The 24,213-nt window shown below is 54.0% G+C and overlaps 2 protein-coding genes across 2 annotated transcripts in view; one reads left to right on the forward strand and one right to left on the reverse strand.

Annotated features, from left to right (window-relative positions):
- Positions 1-344: 344 nt before the first annotated feature.
- LOC310753371 (serine/threonine-protein kinase PLK2-like) lies at positions 345-17,292 on the forward strand. The gene is made up of 15 exons (XM_083594615.1): positions 345-939; positions 3,151-3,258; positions 5,694-5,810; positions 6,806-6,935; positions 8,880-8,967; positions 10,130-10,225; positions 10,536-10,734; positions 11,625-11,763; positions 12,387-12,454; positions 13,232-13,328; positions 14,026-14,097; positions 14,978-15,140; positions 15,273-15,402; positions 16,099-16,209; positions 16,331-17,292. Exons 1-15 carry the CDS (start codon positions 826-828, stop codon positions 16,517-16,519), a joined length of 1,821 nt encoding a protein of 606 aa, XP_083450741.1. The 5' UTR covers positions 345-825; the 3' UTR covers positions 16,520-17,292.
- A 3,842-nt stretch (positions 17,293-21,134) lies between these two features.
- THOP1 (thimet oligopeptidase 1) overlaps positions 21,135-24,213 on the reverse strand; it is a 16,238-nt gene continuing 13,159 nt past the window's right edge. Inside the window, exons 11-13 of the mRNA XM_083594645.1 lie at positions 24,137-24,206; positions 23,324-23,460; positions 21,135-22,479 (exon numbers count right to left, since the gene is read on the reverse strand). Of these exons, the coding sequence (XP_083450771.1) occupies positions 22,321-22,479; positions 23,324-23,460; positions 24,137-24,206 (366 nt within the window). The 3' untranslated portion in view covers positions 21,135-22,320. The remainder of the gene's footprint in view (positions 22,480-23,323; positions 23,461-24,136; positions 24,207-24,213) is intronic.

Below are 24,213 nucleotides of genomic sequence, written 5' to 3' on the forward strand. Positions count from 1 at the left end.
CTTTTAAAATCGTACGTTTCAAACAAGGACCTGCACGGCTCCCAAAACAGAAATACCGTTCTCCTAAATTACGTGTTCGTTTACTATCCTTTTGTAGAATTATTTATCGTAGAAGCATCTCTCTGACGGCCTCCAAACAATAAAGGGTTAACGAAGGAATGACTAATACCTCTGTCCAGGAGGGGGCGCAGGTGCCGCATCAGCCTCAGCCACAGGCAGCATGTGGGTCCATCAGCACCCCACCCACCCCCCGACAGTTTATGGGGGGAGAAGTCCCACCCATCCCAGCCCAGAAGGCGAAACCCCCGCCCACCTCTGGGCAGACAAACCCTTCAACTCAGACCTGGCGGAACCGACACCTGGCTGGGACTTCGCCTGGGAGACTTTGGGGTTCCACTGCCCACGGGTGGGGGGCACCTACCTGGACCTCGCCTGTCCGTGGACTTTCAGGGTGCTGGAGCAGGTGGGCCCACACCCCTTGGACCTAATCCGGATGCTGGAAGCCCGCCGAAGAACCAAGCGCAGCTCTTTAAACCGATTCCTTTCGCTCCAGTTTGCGCTTCGGCATTTCTCCGCCCTCCTCCCGGCCAGCGTCTCGTCCCGGTGCTGCGCCGCTTCTGCTCCGGATCGCGGATCCCCGGCCCTCCAATGGGCAGAGGAGGCTGCCTGGGCAGCAGAGGCCCCCCTGGCCGGCCCCCCTTTCTCTCCACCCCCAACCCCGCCTTATAAGAGGACCTGGCATCGGCTCCCTCCTGGCCAGAGACTCTAAGGAGCAGCCGGAGGAGTTTGCAAAAAAGAGGGTGGGAGGGGGGTGGGGGGCACCCGATGGGGCGGATGGAGCACCCCGCTTGGAGGAGGGCAGAAGGCGAGAGCCTCAAATACTTCATAGAGGATCCGAGCACGGGGACGCTTTACAAGAGAGGGCAGCTTTTGGGGAAGGTAAATAATTCTATGGTTGTTTTGCAATTTCCTTTCCTTTTCGCTTGCCTTAGGGATTTTGCAACCTCGGTTAAGAATTGCAACTCTAATTTTTTGGTATTTTTAGATGACGTTTGCAGGATTTTCTGCCCTCTTAGCTGGTACACAGGGATGCGTCGGCTGGAAATGGGCCTGTTGGAACAGGCGCAGACAGAGACCCCCCACTTTCAAAGCGGTGTGGGGTGGCGGCAGCAAGAAAGTTTCCTCTCTTTGGGGGGGATTTGCAAGAATGACGGCTCCCCGTTGGGGGAAACTGAGTCACCAGGTGAAGAGGCGAACCAAGGTCACGCAGGAAGAACTCTTGTGGAGAATCAGGCGCCCCCTTTTTCTCTCAGGTTTGAGCACAGGACCCAGGCGTCCAGGTCCTAGATCTGATCTGTTTTCTTTCCTCTGAACCCCTTGGAACGAAACATGGGGTCCATTTCACACTTCGCACACACACGCGCGCGCATTTTCAATTCACGCATCTAAATCTGCAAAACCTAGTTTTTCTTAAACTGTGCATTGGCTTATGTTCACATTTTGGGTTTCTTCGTCTTCCTTCTTCCACTGGTCTCCCCACGCCGAAGGAGTTCAGGGACCATTTTTTCTAACGGAGTTTGCCCCTTTGCAACATATGAGACATTGCGCGTCTGTCTTTGCAGCGCCCGGAGATCTGGGTAGAGCCGCGACGAGGCGGCGCTCTCGGTTTTTTCCGGAGCTCCGAGCCCGCGACAGGCTATTTGGGGAACTGCGGGACGGGGGTCAAAGGCACAAAAGGCAACTATGCCCCTCCAAATCCACAGCAAGGCAATTCTGCTGTCAGGATCAGATCGGTTTTTCTCCCCAAGCACCCGGCAAGCTTCGGAGTCTCACAGAATCCTTCATCATCCAGCTTTGTTTTGCAAATACATGATGAGAAGTGCAGTGGCTACACGTGCTTAATCCGGAGTGGGTCGATGTTTTTCATTTGGGGAGCCGGGACTCCCGCTCTGCCCCCAACAAGTCACAACACCCACCCAGGCCCCACGACTCAGGAGTCCTGCGCGTCTGAGCCCCTTTCCCAGCTTGAGCCCAGAGACATCCGGATCGGGGGATTTCCCACCCGCCCCTTTCTCACTCTGGGTCTGCTCCGCTTTCTCCCGGATGGGGTCGGGCATGCCCGGGCTCGCTACAGGTGGGGGAGAAAGCCCCGCCCACTCGAGGCGCCAGCCAATGGGGAGCGGGAGAAGCAGTCTGCTTTGGTTTTTGAGCAGAAGATGCCCCTTGAATCCTTACCCGGAGACGCCAGCGGGGCTTGAACCTGGGTCTCCTCCTGCAGACCCAGCGCCCTTGTTCCACGGGAGGTGGGGATGTTAAGCCTGGAGAAGAGGAGGCTGAGAGGAGATATTTGCCTCATGGAAGATGGAACCAACTGGTTATCTAAGGATTGTTAGACAGGACGACCTCGGAAGAAGGTGGAGGACTCTCCTTCCTGGAAGGTTTTTAAGCAGAGGTTGGGTGGCCGGGATGCTTGAGTTGATATTCCTGCCTTGTGGGGAAGGGGGTTGGAAATAATAATAATAATAATAATAAATTTATTACTCATACCCCGTCCACCTGGCCGGGACTCCCCAGCCACTCTGAGCGGCTCCCAACAGAATATTAAAAACACGATAAAACATCAAACATTGGAAACTTCCCTAAACCTTCAAATGTCTTCCAAAAGTCAGACAGTTCTTTATTTCCTTGACATCTGACAGGAGGGCATTCCACAGGGCAGGTGCCACCACCAATAAGGCCTTCACCCTGGTTCCCTGTAACCTCACTTCTTGCAGGGAAGGAACCGCCAGAAGGCCCTCGGAGCTGGACCTCAAACGATGGGTCTGAATTGATGGCCTCAGAATTTTGGGACCTCAGAGGCCATCCATCTGAGGCAGCAGGACAAGCCTGTGACCAGAGGGAAGCAGCAGCACAAACCTGGCTTTGGAGCCAGGAAATTAATCACAGAATTGTAGAGTTAGGAGGGATCCCGAGGGTCATCTAGTCCAACCCCCTGCAATACAGGATTTGCAACTAATGACGCTTGTGTCTGCGTGTGTGTTTTAGGGGACACACAGCCCACCCACTCTCCCTGCAACAAATGGAGTTCCACACCTGCCCCGGTTCCTGGCTGACCCCCACCTGCCACCCTCTTCCTCTCTTTCCCCTCAGGGCGCCTTTGGGAGATGCTACAAGTTCACAGACACCTCCACCAACAAGGTCTATGCCGTGAAGGTCGTGCCTCAGTCCCGGGTCTCCAGGCTGGACAACCGAGGGAAGGTGAGCCCAGATATGATCATGGAGTGGGGGAGCCCCTGCAAATGATTATTGTAGTTGGTGCCATCTTTAGCTGGGTGCCCCTGTGGGAGGAAGACCCTTCTTCCCTCTCCAATGCCATTAAGCACCCCACCTCCCTTTTTAAAATTTGCTGCTAAGAACGGGTTCCTTCATTTGCCCTCCTCCCTCCCCACCATTTTTCCTTTCATGCTATGTCTTCTCGATTGCAAGCATCTTTTTTTTAGCTGGAGAGTAGGATAAAAATGGGATGTGGGTGGTGCTGTGGCCTAGGACTTGCTGATCAGAAGGTCAGCGGTTCAAATCCCCGCGAAGGGGTGAGCTCCCATTGCTCGGGCCCTGCTCCTGCCAACCTAGTAGTTCGAAAGCACGTCAAGTAGCTAAATAGGTACCGCTCCAGCGGGAAGGTAAATGGCGTTTCCGTGCGCTGCTCTGGTTCGCCAGAAGCGGCTTAGTCATGCTGGCCACAGGACCCGGAAGCTGTACGCCGGCTCCCTTGGCCAGTAAAGCAAGATGAGCGCCGCAACCCCAGAGTCGGCCACGACTGGACCTAATGGTCAGGGGTCCCTTTACCTTTACCTTTAGGATAAAAATGCTTTAAGGAAGGCCCTTCCTCTCCTTTCTCAATATTGGGGGACACACACTTTTCTTTTCCTGACCCCTTTATTCCCACCTAAAGGGTGGCGTTCCTCTGCACTTGAGCATTTAAACAAGGCTTAAAATCATGCAAAGTAGAAGAAAGTGGGCAAAAGGAAGCTTTTCTTCCTCTCCTGACGCTGGAACTCACGGGCAAAGCTGAAATTCCAGTAGATTAAAGAAGGCAGCACAGAGTTAAACTGTGGAACTCCCTCCCACAGGAGACACTGACGGCCACCAGCTTGGATGGCTTTGAAATGAGGATTGGACAAATTCAAGGAGGAGGCGGTGGCTTTGGATGGCTACCAGCCACAATGGCTATGCTCTGTCCTGACAGTCAGAGGCTTCCGAATCCCAGTTGTTGGAAACTGCTGGAGGGGAGAGTTGCTCTTGTGCTCGGATCCTGTTTGTAGGTTTCTCATAATGGTTGGCCACTCTGAGGACAGGATGCTGGGCAAAATGGGCCATTGACCTGATCCAGATGGCTCTTCTTACATTCTGATGGAACCTCCAGGTCCAGAGGCAGTCTATCTTGATTGCTTGGTTCTTAGGGGTATTTGGTCACTATGAGAAGAGAAGACTGGAATCGATGGGCCCCCTTTGAGTCTGATCCAGCAGTTGAGCTCTTTTTAGTTTCTTATGATTCCTCAATGGAGCCTCCATGGACAAGCCAGCCTATCTTAGAACGCTGGAGTGGGAGAAGGCTGCTGCTCTCAGGTCCTGCTAGTGAGTTTCCCTTTGGGGTGTCTGGTTGGCTCCTGTGAGGGCAGGATGCTAGCTGCGATGGGCCTGATCTGCCTACTGCAGGGCTTTTCTCAAAATAATTTATAAGTTAAAAAATTATTATTAATTATTATTATCATCTGTGAAGCAAAGGCATCTGGGGGATCTGATCTGTGATGGATGTGTGACCCTGCCATGACCCTGCCCCTCCTGATCCCAGCGCAGCTCCGTGCCTCCACTTCCCCATGACATTTTACCCAGCCAGTGGCTTAGCGTGCATTGCTGGTGTCTGGGGCACTGCCCACCTGTGCAGGAGGGAGTCCAGCCAGCTGACGTGGCCCATGGCGGGCAAATCCCCCCAATGCCCGCAGAGAGGAGTGCTGCACCAGGCCATGCCGAGGCTGACCCTTGTCTGCCTCCCTCTGTCCTCACCATCCAAGAGCGAGGGCTGGCCAGGTGACCCTTCGGCAAGGGGCCCGGGGACATGGTGGCTGGCCCAGGCTGGGCTCTGGGCACTTTGGCAGACAGGGAAGAACAGGGATTCCCTTGGAAGCCAGCGCCTGTTTTGTACCCCTCAAAATTGTGTGCCCAGGGCCACGACCCCCCAGTCCCCACACTACACCCTTGCCATCCTGGGATCAGAAGCTCCTTGGGGCAGGGAATATTGCAAAAAGCACCCAGTCACATAGGATGTGAGCTAAGAGGCCGCCAGGCGCCATGCAGCCAAAGGGATCCTGCCCCAAAGAGCTTCCAGTCTCAGGTTCTGGAAAGTGGGGAGACTGCCAAAATGGGGGGGGGGGCAAAGGGCAATGGTCTCTAGCAGAGGCAGAGGCCGGCGCCTTCCTTTCTCATTGCAGATTCTCCATTTGTTTTGCTCTCCTTTGTCCTTGGACGTCATAAATATATATACTGTAGATATTGCTGAGTTTCTCGCTGACTCCAGCACCTGCACCCGTGGCTCCTCTCCTCTCTGCTGGCGCAAGGTGGGTGGGTGGGTGGGTGGGTGTCTCTGTTGGCACTTCAGCAGGAACCTTGTGGCTTTCTCCCCCCACCCCCTGCAGGTCGAGCGCGAGATCGAGCTGCACAGCCAGCTCAAGCACAGGAATGTTGTCGGCTTCCACCGGCATTTTGCTGACCAGGAGAACATCTACATGGTCCTGGAGTACTGCAGTCGGAAGGTGAGTAAAAGAGAGAGAAAGGGAGAGCCAGAGCAGAGAGGGAGCTGACAGGCTGGGCCCTCAAAGGGTTTCCTTCCTTCCTTCCGCCTGCAATGGAATACAGAAAGTTGTCCATAGAATTGCAGGGTTGCAATGCAGGAATTGGAGTTCAAGAATCCCTGGGAAAAAGTGGCTCAGTTTACTCCAGTGTTTCTGACAAATGCCCAGTCTGCTGAAGTTGGCCATTGGAGCTTCTCCACAACACCACCCCTTGCTCTGAGGTCCAGCTCTGAGGGCCTTCTTGGTGGTGGCACCCTCCCACCAGATGTCAGGGAGATAAATAACTACTCAGTTGTTATGAGACATCTGAAGGCAGCCCTGTATCAGGATGTTTTTAATGTTTGATGTTTTATAATGTTTTCATATTCTGCTGGAAGCTGCCCAGAGTGGCTGGGGAAACCCAGCCAGATGGGCGCAGTATAAATCATAAAATTATTATTATTATTTGTTCAGAAGGTGCCAACTTCTTGGCACCCTGAAGCTTTCTTTGCTGTTCTGATCCGCCTGCCATCTCCTAGAAGAGGCTTGCAGTTGCATTGCTGCCTTGCAGCAGGTTGGACTAGATGACCTTTGGAGTTCCTTCCAACTTTACACTTCTACAATTCTTTGCTGGCCTGGCTAAAGCCACTCACTCCCCAACAGAATGTGGAGAGTCTGGCACCAGTATTGTCCCACCCCATGCTTTCCCCGGCGCAAAACCAAACAGAGCTTCTGCCCCTTGAGTAAGGAATTTCACCAGGGGCCCCATCCTTTTCTGCCATCTCAGGCCACACTCTTTCACATTGCACAAGCATTGCACAAAAGGGCAGGCAATTCAACAGATGCAGCTGTCCCCATAAGATTTCTTTTTTTGGGGGGGGTGCAATTCAGCCCCGATGACCTGTGGGGAGTGGCACCCTTTGGGACCCTGGGATTTGGAGTGAGGCTGCTAAAACCCTGGTGTTCTCTCTCTCCAGTCCCTGGCCCACATCCTGAAAGCCCGCAAGACGCTGACGGAGCCTGAGGTCCGCTTCTACCTCAAGCAAGTCATTGCTGGCCTCCAGTACCTCCACCAGCAAGGCATCATTCACCGGGACCTCAAGCTGAGTAGGTGTCTTGCGGCTGGGGGAGGGGGCCTCCAATGGACCTGTGCTGGGTGTGCTGCGGTCGCACCTGTGGGACCTGTATGGGGTGCTAGGGGAGGAGTCGTACCTCCGATGGGGTACCACCAGCCTCATAGCCCATGCTCCACACCACTACCAGACATCAGCTCCGCCCCAATGGCTCAGAGCAACAACCACCACGCCCCCCCCCCACCAGTGCACAATCTGTAGATTTTTAAGGTTCATGACAGGGTGTGTCATTTTAGAGGACGAAACTTAATTTTTGCAAATTTGTTCAGTGATGGGTCTTAGAAATATGCTTTGGGGCCTGAGGAATTCTGCTGGAACAACATTTTTTGATGGGACAACATTTAGCTTGGCAAGTTTATGTTTGATGAAGATGCACCTAAATGTCTTTTGGAAAACCAAAGGATTTTAATTTTGCCTTCTGAAAATGTTAGGTAATCAATAACAACAACAATCTATAATAATTTATAATATAACTGCAAGTACTTGGCAGTCATTTTTAATTATTTCTATGTATTTTTATGCACATTTCGCTTACCAGGCAAAATTAAACCATATTCACTTAAACAAAACATCTTTCAAATCATGTTGCAACTTTTTAGCACCTCTTGTTTTTGGAATGTGAAAGCTGAGAAATGCATGGAAGGTGTGAAGGGTCCTTTCTCTGCTTCATCGCTGGGAGAGATACGCTCCCTGTTTCTGCACCAAAAGAGCCGATTTACTCTCACACCCGCCAGGCAAGGGATGGGATGCCGTGATTGGCACTGCAGCGCAGGAAGAGTTAATCACCCAGTGCCCCCAATTCGCTCTCTGTCCTGGGACCCTCCTGGGCTTTGGAGAGGGGGTTAAAAATATACACAGCCGCCCAGGATGACTCTGGCGGGGGCAGAGCGAATGCCTGCAGGGTGACCTCATGGCACTATTGCCAGGGGCGGGAGGCTCTGAGTGCGAACGCTGATCTGATTTAGCCTGCAAGGGCAGAGCAAGGATCTCTCTCACACACATGCACAAGCGTCTCTGCATCCTGAGCCTCCAGCCGACATCGTGCATTTGCAAAGAGCCTGAGGTCTTCCAGACAGCCTGCTTATCAAGAAGTCGTGCTTTTGCAAAATTTATTTTTATTTGCAAATTTAACAAGGGAAAGGTGGGAGGGGAGATGAAGACCTTTCCTGGCAGACCACAGCACCCATCCTGGTTTGCTTCTGCAGAGGTCTGCAGGGCCTCCAGACCAGACTGTCACTATTTGGGGGTAGGATTCGGTCCCATGCCCGCCAATTGAGGTCACAGGCCATTCTTGCACAAGGAAACCCACTTCTTTGAAAAAGTGAACTTGTTGTAACACACACTTCCCTTTTCCAGTCATAGAATTATAGATTTGTAGAGTTGGAAGGGACCCTGAGGGTCATCCAGCCCAACCCACTGCAATGCAGGAATATGCAGCTGTCCCTGACGGGGGTCGAACCTGCAACCTTGGCATTGTTGGCACCAAGCTCTCACCAACGGAGCTCTCCATAATGTTATTGTTTATACCCCCCCCCATCTGACTGGGTTGCCCCAGCCGCTCTGGGCAGCTTCCAGCAGATATAAAAACATGCTAAAATCTCAAAGGTAAAAAAGGGCACCCACTGACCCCCCCAGTTGTTGCCCAATGCAGCCTCCAAGTTTATTCTTCATTCTGTTCCTTCTTTTCTGAAAGGAGCGCACACAGCACAAACTTTGGCCCGCTTTGTCCTCACAAGAGCCCTGTGAGGCAGGCCAAGCTGAGAGACTGACTGGCCTACAGGGAGTTCCATGGCTGAGTGGCGAGATCTGAACCCGGATCTCCCAAGACCCCACTGGCTCTTTTCTGGGAGCAACTGTGCGGCACTTAGTGTGGGAAAGGATGGGACTCTCTATACCTCTGAACTCTTCATGTGCTCAGGTAACTTCTTCATCACGAAGACCATGCAGGTGAAGATTGGGGACCTGGGGCTGGCGACTCGTGAGGAGCAGGCCAACCGGAGGAGAGGGTGAGTATTATGGGGTGGCTGGGCAGAGAAAGGGAGCCTTGGATTTCCTGGTGGGCTAAAGGCAGACATTAAAGCCTTGGAGTTGCAATATTTAGTTATTCCTTCCTTTGATGCATTTGCATCCCACCTTTCTTAACTCCAAGGACCTCAGGGGACCCCATGCCTGCTTCTCTCCCCTCCCTCCCCACTTGATCCGCACAATGGCCACTGGGTAGGCCAGACTGAGGGGCAGCAACTGGTCCCCAAGCTCACCCAGTGAGATTCCTGCCTGAGGGGCAAGAGTTGAACACTGGCCTCTCCCAAGTCCTAGTCTGACACTTTTGTAGGTGTCCCCGGAAGGGAAACGTCTTGTTCCAATTGGGATTACTCCTGAGTGATTCTGCAGCCTCTGTTTCTGATGGGGCACAGAAGGATCCCTAATTTCTCCCAGGGTGGGGAGGAAAGCCAGCTTCCTTACACAGTGGTACCTCGGTTTAAGAACAGTCCTGTTTACGAATGATTCGGTTTACAAACTCCGCAAAACCGGAAGTAGTGTCCCAGTTTGCAAACTTTACCTTGGTCTCAGAACAGAATCCAGATGGTGGAAGGACACCGGCACAGGAGGCCTCATTATGGAAAGCGCGCCTGAGTTTAAGAACAGTTTCGGTTTAAGAACAAACTTCCGGAATGGATTAAGTGCATAAACCGAGGTACCACTGTATATCCACCCGGATCCATCAGCTTTCCAGAGCAAGCCCTGCCCAGACCTCCATGGAGGAGGAGGAGTCTGCAGCAAATCTGATCCAGTTTTTCATCTGGTTGTGGGTTCAAATCTCCCACCTTCTTGCTGGTAGAAGCCTCATAGGCTGCAGCCCAGGGGCAGAGCAGCTGCTAGGCATGCAGAAGGTGGCAGGGTCAACAGCAGGGCTGATTGAGAGAAATGGCTGAGTCTGAAACCCTGGACAGTCGTCGCTGCCGGTCAGCGCTGGGATAGATGGAGCAATGGCTGGACTCGGTATAAGGAAAATTCCTCTATTCCTGTTTAATTCAGAACGATGCGGACTAGCATCTTGCTGGATTTGCAGCTCTAGAGCACCTGTCCTGCACGCAGAAGGGAAGCCTGGCTTCCTCAGTGTTGCTGTTGCTTTCCTCCTTCCCTAAAGAGCCTTTCCTCTCCCCACAGAGTGGTCTGTGGGACCCCCAACTACCTGGCTCCTGAAGTCATTGCCAAAAAGGGGCACTCGTTCAAGTCGGATGTCTGGGCCCTTGGCTGCATCATGTAAGTAACTCTGGTGGAAAGGAATAATAGAATTGCAGAATTGCAGACTTAGAAGGGACCTCCCAGGGTCATCTAGTCCAGCCCTCTGCAATGCAGGAATATTTCGCTCATGGTGGGGCTCGAACCCACGACCCTGGCATTAAGTCTCCTGCTCTACCAACTGAGTTATCCTACATGCCTCTAGGTCTGTTTTTGCTTTTTTGCCAGTCATTCTCTGTTTTATGTACAAAATGAAATAAAGGATCTATGGGGTCCCCTCCTTGGCTCTCTGGCTGACCCACTGCTTCTTTTTCCTCACCCCCCCCCCCAGGTACACGGCCCTCACGGGCTGCTCCCCCTTTGAGATCACCCACAAGCAGGAGATGTACCGCTGCATCCGGGAAGGGCGCTACCCCACCCCCAGCTGCCTCTCACCCAGTGCCAGGGACCTCATTGGGAAGCTGCTGGCCCCCAATCCTGAAGCACGGCCCACCCTGGAAGAAACCCTCGCCCACGAGTTTTTCACCCAGGTGGGTGCCCAGGGGCAAAGCAGCTCCCAGACACAGTGGCTCTGCAGGGTCTCTGACTTGAGATCTCTTCCAGCAGGCTGGGCAGAGAAACATGAGCTAAGATCCCAGTTCTCATGAGGCCGTGGGAAACTAGCTTGCACCCAGGGAGAATGCCCAGACCCTGACTGGCAGAGTCTTAGGCTCTACCCCCATGCTGCAGTTCAAAGTTGGAGTGAACTGTTTGCTAGCAAAACCACCATCTGCACAGACTTGGCCTAGTGAGTAGAGCAGCTCCTTCCTGGTGGTCTCGCTGCATGAAAGTCAGTTGCTGAGATGGAAGCTCCCTGCCTCCTCTCCAGGGTCTTTCCCAAGCAATCAGAGACTAAGCCAAACTCTGCTCCGCCCTTTTCATGCCTCTCCTGGTCCTGGGAGACCAGCGGGGAGGGGAGCTTCTTGCAGCAGGAGGGGGAGCCCCCCATGGCTCTACCCCTCTCTGCCTCTTGGTCTCCCTCCTCTCCAGATTTCTCTTCTGCCTCTGATTCTGGACTTCTCTCTGCCACAGACTCTCCCCGCTCACTAAGACCTGTTACTTCTTCAGCTTTCAACACCCCCTCCTCCCCGTCTTCTCCCTCTGACCCTTCATTGCCATCCCACCACCCCTCTCCGAGCTCTGAGCCTTCTGCCTGTGTGGAGAGAAGAAAAGGAAAAGAGGGAAAGGGAAAAAGAAGGGGAAAGGGAAAAGGGAAAAGGGAAAGGGCCCCATTTCCAATCCAGGTCGACATTTCTCACCCACAAGCGACTCTGCTTTCGCCTTGAGCAGCTGGGATGTTCTCCCGCATTCTGCTGCTTCCCTGTTTTGCAAGTGTGGCTTGGGAGCGTGAAGGGACTCATCCTGCTCTCTCTCTCGCCAGGGCTTCACCCCGACCCAGCTGCCTTCCCGCGCCTGTCATTCTGCCCCGCTCTTTGTGCTTCCCAACCCACTGAGGAAGTTCTTTCAGAAAGCGGCGAAGGTTTTCCTGCGTGGCTCCCTGTGCCAGGAGACCCGGACAGGTGAGCCTTCGCTTGCGAGGGGTGGGGTGAGGAGACCACCAGGAACTCCCCCCCAAATGGGAGACCATCCTCCACAGTCTAGCAGAGAGGGGACAGTGCTCTCCATGTACTCAGAGGCAACCTCACTTTTCAATGGAGCCCTGGGTAAGAGGCAATGTAACAGGAGAACCGCTGGATCAGGCCCAAGGGGCCCCCTCTAGTCCAGTGTCCTGTCCCCACAGTGGCCAAATTCCCTAAAAATCTAGGAATCATGATAGACTGCCTCTAGACCTGGAGGTTCTCTCAGAAGAGCCATGGCTGTCTCCTGTGGCAGCAAGTTCCACAGTTTAATGACACACTGTTTGAAGAAGGGGACAGCGCTTTCCACAGGCTCAGAGGCAACCTTGCTTTCCTCGATTAATCCTTCAGTCCCACGTAAGGGGAGAGCCAGGTGCCATGCAAAAGGGCAGGAACGTGTGCGCCCCAATTTTGAAACAAATTGAAATGCAAAATCTATTTCGGTTTTAAATTGGCATTACTGGGCATGACCCCATCCTCTTTCCCCTGCACGGCTGAGCCATCAAGGAGTGAGCCCCCCCAAAGGCTGCGAATCTAATGGGGCCCCTCTTCTGCCTCTCCCCCAGTGAGCCCCCCACCCCAGGAGGCAGAAGGGATGCCACCACTTGGGATGCCTGCCGAGACCCCCAGCCTGGTAAGAAATGGCTCTGTGTGTGTCAATCAATCCGGGTCGGACTTTGGTAGTCTTGGGTAATAGGGCACCCTGAGTGAGGCCAAAATCTGGTGCCCCCAAATGGATCTTCTTGGCATCCTTGTGCATGGGAACTGCCCATATCACGGAGACTGATCAACTGATGGATTGATTTGTGAGACTCAGCAGCCAGGAAGTCCCTGGCTAGAATCTCACTGGACTTACATGACTGGCTGGAGGCAAGACCAGGGTGCCCAGCCTCTGTTGTTCCTTCTGCAGTAAGGGGAGAGCAGCTACGGCTGCCAAGGTGAGCGAGAACATGCCCCACCCGGGGGGGGGGGCAGGACAAAGGCGGCATCCGTAAATAGTCTGGAAAATCATTTGATCTGAAAAACCAGAAATGGAACATAATGAAATTATAGCTCCGTTGGTTGGAGCATGGGACAGATAACTCCAAGGCTACAGGTGCAAGCCCCCATATTCCTTCATTGCCGGGGGTTGGACTAGATGGCCCTTGGGGACCCCCTTCCAACTTTACTATGATTCCTTGAGGAAAGGTAGACTATGAATGCGATGAACACAAGCACACCGCGGATACAAATCTGGTGATTCAAAATGGCGCCTAGTGATGTCCAGGCACAAAAAATCTCTGAAGTTCATAGGGGAGTGGCCCACCCTCTTCCCTCCCAGATGTCCTCAGTGGGGGCTGCAGGGGGGCTTCCCAGTGCACCCTGTTCTGTGGGCTTTATGGGCTGCTTCTTTCTTCTTGTCCTCTGGAAGGAAGTGGAAGAGGACAGCCAGAATGCCACTGAGGACACAGCCACCTTCCCCGTCTGCTTGCTCATGAGGGGCTCCTTGAACGTCAGCCGGGAGGCGGGTGAGTGGCACCACAGAGGCCAAGAACTGGGGTGCTTGCGGCTGAGAGTCTGGGGGATCTCCTGATTGGGCAGAGCAGGAGTGAAGCAGCTCCTCTTTCCAGCCTGAGGGCCGCTTGCCAGAGACCCAAACAGACAGGATGACAGGAGGCTGTCCTCTGTTTCTGCATTGCAGGGGGTTGGGCTGGATGACCCCTGGAGTCCCCTTCCAGTTCTACCATTCTGTGGTTCCAGGGGTTATCAGAGCTGAAAGATGCAGAAAAATTGGGCCACGGAGCCAGAGGGAGGTGTGAGCTGGGAAGAAGCGGGTAGCCTGGGGAGGCTTGTGGGGGTCAGTGACAAAGGCAACCCCAAACTCAGCACCCTCCTTCTGTGCTGCTCTGGGGTGGCTCCAAGAGGCCTCCAGAAAGGGAGCTGCAACATTTGAACCCCAAAACCTCTAATTTGGAATTTGGGGCAGGAAGGGAGGAGAAGAGGGGTGGGGCTGGGACGCACCTTCATATCCAGGCACAGCCCAGCTCAGGACAAGGCTGCAGCAGCTTCCCATCTTGGCTGTCCCGTGTAGGAATGAGCTAAGCGCTCAGGAAATGGGGGGCCAGGAACCTGCAGGGTTTGGAAGGCTGTGGGGGGCAGAGATGCGGGTGGAGAGTCTGCCCCCAGCGCCCGCTGCTTCTCACTCCATCTCTGTCTCTCCTCCAGCTGATGCCGAGAGGAGCATGATGGCCAAAGTGGATGAAGTTCTGCGGACCTGCCTGAAGACCATCCCCCTGGGTGAGGCTCCCTATTGTTTGCATGCCCAGGCTCAGGAACTGGCTGCGTTCTGACCTCCCACCCCCTGTCCCTGGAAGGGACTGTCTCTGCCCAACTTAAATGGCCACCTTTGGGGTCACCCTCATGTCATCACACAGCCTGGAAATGTCTGCGCAGCACCTTGGAGGAGTGAGAAACTGGACCCCTCTTGGAAAGGAAGGTTGAGGGTCCCATCTTCAGATTTCATTTCTTCCAGATTTGGGGGGGTGTCAGTAAAGGAGCCCCTTATTATTCTGACCTGGGAGAGCTCAGTTGGTAGAGCTCGAGACTCTTAATCTCCGGGTCGTGGGTTCGAGCCCCACGTTGGGCGAAAGATTCCTGCATAGCAGCGGGTTGGGCTGGATGTCCCTCGGGGTCCCTTCCGACTCTGCCATTATTGGATTCAGATCAGAAGCAGCAGCAGTGCAGCAGAATTCTTGTTATTTAAATTTGTATCCTGCCCTTCATCTGCAGATCTCAGGGTGGTCAGCTATGTTAAATTACAATATAATAACCACGGAATACATAGCAAAATAAGCACAAGAAAGAACTATTTTCCCCTCGAACAACACATCAGAAGGGTCCCCTGAGGGTCATGTAGTCAAACCCCCTGCAAGGGAAGAATCTCAACTTGCATCCCCTCCACCCAATTTGAAACCACAGCAGACCCTGCTTAGCTTTGCAAATAGGCTGGAAGGTTTGTTTGTTTTTTGCTGCACCCCTAGGAGGCTATAAAGTACAGACCTGATTTTAGAAAATGCAGGGAGGGAGATAAAACCTAAAGGAGGTTTTTTTTGGGGGGGAGTTGAGCTCCTCCCTCCCCCCCTCCTGCCCGAACGTTTCCTTCCTGCCTTCTCTGCAGCGGAAGAGGATCCCGAGGGGCCCCCAAGGGCTGGACCCGTCCAGATGGTCACCAAGTGGGTCGACTACTCCAACAAGTACGGCTTCAGCTACCTGCTCTCGGACGGCTCCACCGGAGTGCTCCTGGCCGATGGGACCCACATCGCGCTTTGCCCGCAACACCAGTGAGTGCCGCCCCACCCTGTTTCCTGCTCTCTCAGTGAGCACAGAAGGGGCTGAGGAGGGCAGAGGAAAAGAAGCTGGCTTGAGCTGCCTGCTGGTTTCTTAAAAATCTCTCCTCCCTGCACCCCCCCCAGGCGCGTCTGCTACTGCCCCGAGCTCCACAAGGCCTCATCCTTCCCGCGGAGAGACGTGCCGCCTTTGCTGACCATGAAAATGGGGGTTCTCCACTTCTTCAGCCGGTACATGCAGCAGCGACTCCTGGAGGTGAGCAGAGCAGGATGGGAGGCGAGCAGCCAGGAGACGAGAGCTGGTGCCCCCCTGAACCCGTTCTTTTTAAATTGTATCCAATATGAAATAAACTGCTGTAGAGTTGGAAGGGACCCATAATTTCAGGGTTGTGGGTTCAAGCCTCATTGGGCAAAAGATTCCTGCCTGGCAGGGGGTTGGGCTACATGACCCTCAGGGGGCCTTCCATCTCTTCTTGTTGTTGTTTAGTCATTTGGTCGTGTCCGCCTCTTCGTGACCCCCTGGACCAGAGCACGCCAGGCGCTCCTGTCTTCCACTGCCTCCCTTATGCTGGTAGCTTCGAGAACACTGTCCCACCATCTCGTCCTCTGTCGTCCCCTTCTCCTTGTGCCCTCCATCTTTCCCAACATCAGGGTCTTTTCCAGGGAGTCTTCTCTTCTCATAAGGTGGCCAAAGTATTGGAGCCTCAGCTTCAGGATCTGTCCTTCCAGTGAGCACTCAGGGCTGATTACCTTCAGAATGGAGAGGTTTGATCTTCTTGCAGTCCATGGGACTCTCAAGAGTCTCCTCCAGCACCAGAATTCAAAAGCATCCATTCTTCGGCGATCAGCCTTTTTTATGGTCCAGCTCTCACTTCCATACATCACTACTGGGAAAACCATAGCTTTAACTTCCATCTCTGCCATTCTACAATTTCCCCTCCTCCTTCCCCAGGGGGGTCACCAGCAGGCAAGTCCCACCACCTCACTGGACAACCTCTGCCTCCTGCACTTTGCAAAGTCCCAGGAGGCACTTTTGATGCTCTTCAGCGACGGGACCCTGCAGGTAAGAGTCACCTGGGTGGGGTGGGGTGGGGAGGAGGGGTCTCCATCTTACGGTTTTTCTTTCCCACCAAGTTGTTTCTACATATCCCTCACTTCCTCCCCTTTCTGCCCCCCATTCCCAGGTCAACTTCTACCACGACCGCACCAAGCTTGTGCTGAGCCCCACGTCAGCTGGGGGGTACCTCCTGACTTTCGTGGACCGGCAGCGCCAGAGCAGGACCTTCCCGCTGGAGACACTGGTCCTGCGAGGTTGGACGATCCCCTTGCGAGAGCGCCTCAGCTATGCCCTGAGCATGCTGCACTGCCTGTAGCAGACCCCTCCCACCACCCCCCTTTCCCTGAGCCCACTTACACTCCCTGCCCTGTCACGCACAGGCTGCTGGCCAGATCCTGCTCTGCCCCCCACGTGGGGTTGGGGCCAGGTGGTGGTGGGGGGCTCTGTGCAAGGGTTGGAAATCCAGGCAGGATCCTTGTGTCTTGTAAGGAGAAGCCTAGGAGCAAGCGGGTGGTGAGGGCAGGATGAAGCCTGAGGCAGCGGAGATGGCAGATTGGGTTGCGGGTTCGAATCTCATGTTGGGTGGGATATTCCTGCATTGCAGGGCGTTGGGCTGGATGACTCTTGGGGTCCCTTCCAACTCTAGAAATCTATGAGGATAATAAGCAAGTGGTACAGAAAGGGGGCAGCTGTGGGTCCAGGCAGCTGTGGGTCCCGGTGGGGTTGGACAGCCAGTGGTTGGGGGCGAGGGGGTTTGGGGTTGGGGCTTCCCACACATTGCCATGCTGGTTGTGAAGGGTGGAGGGTGGTGGTTCTGCAGAGCTGGTGAGGAGGAACAAGTAAGGGGACCCCCAAGACGAGGGAAGGGAAGGAGGGTCTCTGGTGGCTGGAGGGTTTTGATCTGTGGGGTGCAAGCTGACTATGGGAGAAATGGGGGGGGGGTTAGTGGGCAGAGCAGGATTCTTGCCCATGGCCGACCTCAGGCAAGCAGCGGTGATGACGACTGCGGCGAGTGCTAAGCTGTTCCCTGTCCTGATACAGCAGCTCCCTCCCAAATTCCTGTTTTTAATTAAAGCAATGTGACTCAGACCATTTGACTCATGCTTCTTTCTCATGTTTTGTCCCCACAACAACCCTATGAGGTAGGTGAAGCTGAGAGCCAGCGACAGGCCCCCAAGGTGGGGCTACACAACTGAGTTGGAATTCAAACCCAGGTCTCTCCCAGGTCCACTGCCTCTCATTCCATATTGTCTACACCGCCCAGCAGAGATGGCTCAAAAGGACCGGCCAACAAGCTGCCACTTGGCTATGATAGCTCAGTCAGGAGACTTAATCTCAGGGTTGCAGGTTTGAGCCCCACATTGGGCAAATGGTTCCTGCATTGCAGGGGGTTGGACTAGATGACCCTTGAGGTCCCTTCCAAATCTATCATTCTATGGTTCTCTGAACATTTACTTTTGGGCAAAGCAAGATTCTAGTCCTGTTTTGAAGACAAACTTGTATTTATTCCCAAAGGTCTACTAAGATTCAAGTCATCAGTGTTCTGACTTAAAGGGCGGATTTGCAGACATCCTGTAATCTCAAAAGTACAGACCAATGGGGGGGGGGGCAAACACCCTCCCTGCATCTTTGCGCCATCGGCTTCCCCTGGGAGGTGGGCAAACCCATCCTTGCAGGGCGGATCCTTCCTCCTCAGTAGAGAAGTGGGGCCCTCTGGCTGTTGGCTCTATAGGGTGATGCTGCGCACCCTCTGTGGAAAAAAGTTACTCCAGCCAAGGTCGCCTGGCCACCCCCCATCGCTGCCCCCGCCCTTTGCAGATTAAACCTCCAGGAGCGACAAGGTCCTTGGGACAAGCATGTCACCACCTCCTGGGGAAACACAGTGCAGGAATGCGACTGCCGTGGGGCACGTGCATTGGCTGCTCCACTGAGGATCAGGGCCTGCCCCCCCCCAGCTTGGTCGGGATCTCTCTGGGGGTTTCAGAGGAGCAACATTCAACCCCGGGACCTGCATGCAAAACCAGGTGCTTGTCCACCAAGCTTGTCTTTGGAAATAAAGATTTTGGTCCTCATGGTCTTAACACAAAGCTGTGGAGTCGGGTTCCATATTGTCTGCACAGGCCAGCAGCAGCTGTCCAGGCTTTCAGGCAAGGAGATGTCAGGAATCAAACCTGAGACCTTCTGCTTGTACCCCAGGGAGACACGTCCTGCTCAAGCCCTTCTTGTCTCCAGGCTGCATTTCCACCAGCCGCCTCCCCCCTGTAACTGCAGCCCCCCCCCCCCGACTTGCCCCTTGCCCTCCACTCTGTGGTGCCCAAACCGCAGGTGGGACCAGCTTGGAACCTGCAGCTACGCAGCCGTGATGGCTGCACTCACCCTCCCCTCTTGGAGACAGCAAATGCTTCTGAATGAGACCAGGATGGGATAGTAGAGCCTCCAAGCCCAGGGGCAGTCTACCACTGAATACTAGACAATGGGAAACAAGCACTGGGCAGTGCCTGGCACTCAGGTCCTGCTTGGTGGCTTACTAGATGGGCCCCCTTTGACCATATTGTCTTCTATGGAACCTCCAGCCCCAGAGGCAGTCTCTCAATTCCTAGGTGCTTAGATGTCACTGCAAAGGCCACTGCAGAGAGCCTCTTTGGCCTGATCCCACAACCAGGCTCTTCTTATGGAACCTCCAGGCCCACAGGCTGTCTATCGGGATCCCAAGGTTCCCTGTGAGGACAGGGCCCTGGGCTGGATATGGTGTGGGGCTCTGTGCACCCAACAGGCTCAGACACGTGGCCCATGCCTTCCCTTCCAGGATAGTAAACTATGCTAAATGTGTTCTGAGTTTACAGCTGCCCTGAAATAAGTACGACCAGACGCAGCGGGACGTTGAACATTCTCTGGGTTAAAAAGGAGGCCAGAGGCCCCGTCCCTCATCTCCCATCCCACCAGTCTTAGCTGCTGGAACCATGGCAACAGATGTTGGCCGGGGGTGTGTGGCTTTTGTGGGGCTTGGTGCCTCCTGCGTTGGCACATACAGGGCAAGGGCCTCCACATCCCCTGGTGAGATGCACCTGATTCACTCCTGGAACCGGCAATTCCATAGAAACAGCACTGTAGAGTTGGAAGGGTCCCCCAAGGGTCATCCAGTCCAACCCCGTGATGCAGTGCTTTCAATGCATTCTCTATGCACACAGAGCAGGTGGCCAAGCTGCCCCTGCACCACCCTGTGAACTCCTGCCTGAGTGCAGTTAATTTGGTCCTGCTATTTCAACCAGAGAAAGGCATGGGGAGAGAAAGGAGCAGACACAATCATTTGGGCTCAAGGCAGGGAGAGAAGAGAAGAGAGATGCAGCAAAGCCCCCTCCCCAAAGCCTGCAAAATCATAGAATGAAAGGGACCCCTTAGGGTCATCCAGCCCAACCCTCTGCAATGCAGGAATCTTTTGCCCAACATGGGGCTCGAACCCACGACCCTGAGATTAAGGGCCCATCTAGCCCAGCACCCTGTTCCCACAAGGGCCACACAGATGCCAGCTTTCCATTGCAGAAGGTCGCCAGTTCAATTCTTGACAGCAGCCCCAGAAAGAAGGGTGAGGGCTTTTTACAATTTCTGGGCTGCTCCTTCACTGCAAGAGGTAGCCCAGGACAGAACAGCTCTGTTGGTGGGAACCTGGCGCTGACAAGGCCACGGTGGCCGTTTCAGTCCCCACCGGGGACAGCTGCATATTCCTGCCTTGCAGGGAGCTGGACTAGATGGCCCTCAGGGTCCCTTCCAACTCTACGATTCTGTGATGCCGATGTGTGTGGTGAGCTCAAATGTGCCAGAAGCTTCCTGATGGAGAGGGTGTCCTGATTTTTATAGGAGAAATGCCGGAGGGGCTGATGGAATCAAGGGACCCTGACCCAAAATAAAATAATTTGGTGTTTAAGAGGCCAAGATGACAATCAGGAGATGCAGGGCATGCCAACATTGCGGGGACAATCTCTTTCCCTCCCCCCCCCCGGGCTTCAATCCTGTGCCCTAATAAGGTCACACTTGTTTTGGACCTGATATGGACCCCCCACCCACTTGCCAGCACCCCCACTCTTCCATCTCCAGGGGTCCAGGCATGAAATGTAAGCTGGGAGATGATTACAAGGCCCCCCAAGGAGAGCAGCATGCGGAGACCCACGGGCCAAAAATAGTGGGGGGTTTTCGGGGGGGTATGCTAGGAGTGGAAGCACAGAGATTTGGCCAAAATGCTAGGAAGGGCAAGGCATCCAGAGGCAGGCGAGACAGAAGAGGAGGCCAGCAGCCCAGGAATCTGACCCCCACCCCAGGGACAAATTTAGCCCCGTCTGCGTGCCCAGAATAAGGCGCCCTGGGCCCACTCCAGCGCACAGTGGTGCTCCAGCCACAAACCTAATCCTCCCCCCCCCCCGTGTGCACGAAGAAACACCCCTCTGGCTTTTAATAAACACTGTTTGTAAATGGAGCCTGGCCTAAAATTAACACCGACCTCCTCCCCTCCTCAGAGATCTGGGTTTTTGCAAACAAAGGATGCTCAGCACCCCCCAGATGTCTCTGGAGCGCATGGAAGTGCCCAGACTGCCCCCTAAAGGGCAGTGGTGGGCATTGCAGCTGGCACTGCTGGAGCCAAGACACCTGCATTGCAGCGGGTTGGGCTGGATGACACTCGGGGTCCCTCTCAGCACCACACTTCTATGAAAAGGGCGCAGTGCTCTGTGCATGGGGATCAGGTCTATTGCAAGGAAGTACAAGAGGGGAACTCGGACAATCTGGGGGTTTAGAGGCTCCCCTCTTTCTTCTCTCTCTTTCCTCTCCCTTACACACACACACAAACACTCACCACAGAATCACACCCAAGACAACATGGTCTAGCACCTTTGTAAGCTGCCTTCTCCCCTCCATCAAGAATGCCAAGTCCAGCCCCAAACGAAAATCTCAAAAACCCTTTATTGGCCGTCCAACCTCAGCCCCGGCTGCTGCTGCTAAGAAGACGAGCTGCGTCCACAGGACCCTTTTGCTTCCGCCAGGAGAGAACTCGATCCGCAATCCATGTTAGACGGATATGAAAACAGGGCCCCCAGACAGCTGCTGCATGGAGTGGCTGGCCGGGCCAAGGCAGAGATTGGGGGGGGGGTCCCCTTCAGGATCTCAGTTGAGACCAGATCTGTGCACCGCGATGGCTTCCGTCCCGCCTTAAAAACCGTAAGGGTCTTTTGATTTGATAGACGGCCGCTTCCTGAGAGGTGATGATTGCCCTCCTTTGGAGAAGAGGGGCCATTTGTGCTGCACAAAACCCCACGGGGTGATGTCAACTGGGGTTTGCTCCCTGCCCCCCCCAAATACCCAGCATTGAGAACAGCCTCAAATGAACAGTTGTGCAAACTGCATCAAACCTGCACTGCTAAATTGATACACAGAGCTAAGTTTTGGGGTTTAAGATAGATTCCGAAGGGTGTCAAAGCAAGAATAGGAATAATGTTAGCCCCATGGAAATCAGAGAAATGGAGGGAAGGAAAGAGGAGCCCCCCTCCCCCGCTGCAATAATGTATGCAGCCTTCCATCAGACGCTGTGCGCTGCAGCTGGAGCTCTCAGGAGGCAGCAAACCCAGGGGGTGCCTCTGCGAATGAATGTCCCCCGCAGGAAAATCGAGGAGAAGGGGCTGCAGCAGAAGACACAGGGCAGGGCAGCACCTTCCCATCTTGCCTTCAGCAACTCTGCTTGGCGCTTTACACTTCTACAAGAGCCCTGGATCTGACTGATCTAGGCCAGGGATCCACTTGCAAGCGGCAGGAAACCCGGAGCCTGACTGTAAGCGGCAGCAAACTCCAGCCCCCGTCCAAGGGCAGGAAAGAATCAGAGCTCCAAACCAATCGTTAAAAGCACAATCCTTTTCCTTGCAAACTATATTTTCTCGGGGGGGGGGGGAGCAAAGGAGTCAGATGGGTTTAGAGAAATTTTGTTTGTTGTGGCTCTGGAGGTGGGCCAAGGAGGGAATCAGGAAGCCGAGAGACCCCCTTCCCTCCAGAACCAGGAGGACCCCCCCACTCCCAAGGCTATTTCTACAAGCAGGACTTGCAAGTGCCCCCCAGCCGGGAAGCGGGCAGGGGGAGGTCTCAGCAGGACGAGGGGGGGCTGGTGGGGGCGGCGGCAAGACCCTTGCTGGCCAGGAAGGCATCCTGCCTGGGATTCCGGCCAAGGAAGCGGAGCAGCATGTCGGAGGCATCGAGGGAGCCGCCGGGACGCAGGATGCAGTTCCGGTAGTCCATGCCCACCTAGAAAAGAGCCAGAGAGAAGCCGGGTCAAAATCAGAGACTCAAGAGTTGGAAGGGGCCGCCAGGGGTCATCCAGCCCAACCCCCGGCAATGCAGGAATCTCAGCTAAAGCATCCAGGACAGGCAGCCACCCAGCCTCTGCTGAAACACCTCCAGGGAAGGAGAGTCCAGAAGCTCCTGAGAAGCCATGCAATAAACTGCCACTTCCGGGACATGCAATGGGAAAAGCAGCGGGTGCAGAGGCTCTGCCCTCTCCGGCATAAAAGTGTTTGCACACTGCTTATTTCTCTCTCCCCCCCCCCAACTTTTCTACTCTTTTTATTTCTTTCTGCCCCACTTTTTATGCTTTTATTGTACCTAGGGGGAAAGATATTGTTTTGTATTTTTCTCTACTAACCTTAATAAAATTTATTTATATAAACTTCCCTGTTCAGAGAAATTTTTAATGTGTGACATCTTAGTGTATTTTTTGTCTTTGTGGAAGCCGCCCAGAGTGGCTGGGGAAACCCAGCCAGATGGGCTGGGTACAAATAATAAATTATTATTATTACTATGTTGTTGTTGTTGTTATATATAAAAAATGCATAAGGCTGTTTCATAAAACTTCATAAAGTTAAACATGGTTGTCCATTCACCACTGTTAACTGTAATAGTCCTGGTGGAGTAGAAGGGTTTTCACTTTGATCCCCAGTGGCAGGGAGTTCCCCGGGACCCAGTGCTTGGCGAAGGCCATTCCAGGCTCTTGGCTGGCAGGTGAGCGACACAGGCAGCTCTGGTTGCCTATGCACAAGCAGCAGAGGCTTGAAGGACGAGAGGCGATGGGAACAGAGGGCTCCCTGCCTACCTTGTGGTTCATGACGCCTTCTTTCTTGAAGCGGGTGTAGAACATGTCCATGGAGTAGACCTCGCTCCAGAGGTAGCCATAGTACTGGGCATCGTAGCCCCCTGCCAGGTGGCCAAACGTCGCCGGCATGTTCGTACCTTGCAAGGGGCAATGCAGGGAAAAGGTTAGGAGAGCCTTGGGGGACCCTTCCCTTAGACACAGAATTGTTGGGTTGGAAGGGACCCCCAAGGGCCATCTAGTCCAACCAATAGTCTGCGTGGGGCATTGCATCTCCATGAGAAACAGCCCAAATCCCACCACAGAATCTCCCTGGAAGAGAAAATATAATGGAGAAAAGGAGGTCTCGGTGGAGAGGTCAGTGAGGACTAGAACCTACAGGTGCTTCTTCTATGGTTTGGCATTCCTTTGTGACACATACTCTGACTACGTGGATGGTCTTCCTTCACTGGGACTCGGCTGTTTTCACCCTCCTGCAACGAAACTTGCCCTACGTGCCCATTTTGCGGTTTAGCTCGCCATCTTTTCGTTTCCATGCATCATTCTCCCGGACCCACACCATAAAAGGATATAATAATAGAACTTTGACCAAAAGGAAACATTGGAATGACAAAAGAAAAAAAAGTCAAGGAAGACTAAAACTAGTAAATACAAAAGATTGCAACCCAAGACCAAAGAGGAGGAGAGCATCAGACCCCATTGGGATTAAGAGGGCAGGTGAAACCTTTCAAAGCGGCACGGAATCTGACCAGATTTCTAAACTGCACTGATCTTGACCAGATTTAGCTGTTCCCCGCAGCGTCCTCTGCCCGCTACCTGGGGTTGCAGGGACGCCCAGGATCTTGTCACACTGCCGGGCGTACTCCTCCGCAGGGTCGGCATCCATCTGTGTG

This window comes from Podarcis filfolensis (assembly GCF_964270895.1).
Source record: "Podarcis filfolensis genome assembly, chromosome: 18".
NCBI classification, from domain to species: Eukaryota; Metazoa; Chordata; class Lepidosauria; order Squamata; family Lacertidae; genus Podarcis; species Podarcis filfolensis.

What these genes read in the sequence shown, in the direction of transcription:
- LOC310753371 (XM_083594615.1), top strand. Translation starts at nt 826, where the DNA reads ATGGGGCGGATGGAGCACCCCGCTTGGAGGAGGGCAGAAGGCGAGAGC. An exon ending in TCACCGGGACCTCAAGCTGA is followed by an intron (nt 6,936 to 8,879) that starts GTAGGTGTCTTG and finishes TCATGTGCTCAG; the next exon opens with GTAACTTCTTCATCACGAAG. An exon ending in CCCACGAGTTTTTCACCCAG is followed by an intron (nt 10,735 to 11,624) that starts GTGGGTGCCCAG and finishes CTCTCTCGCCAG; the next exon opens with GGCTTCACCCCGACCCAGCT.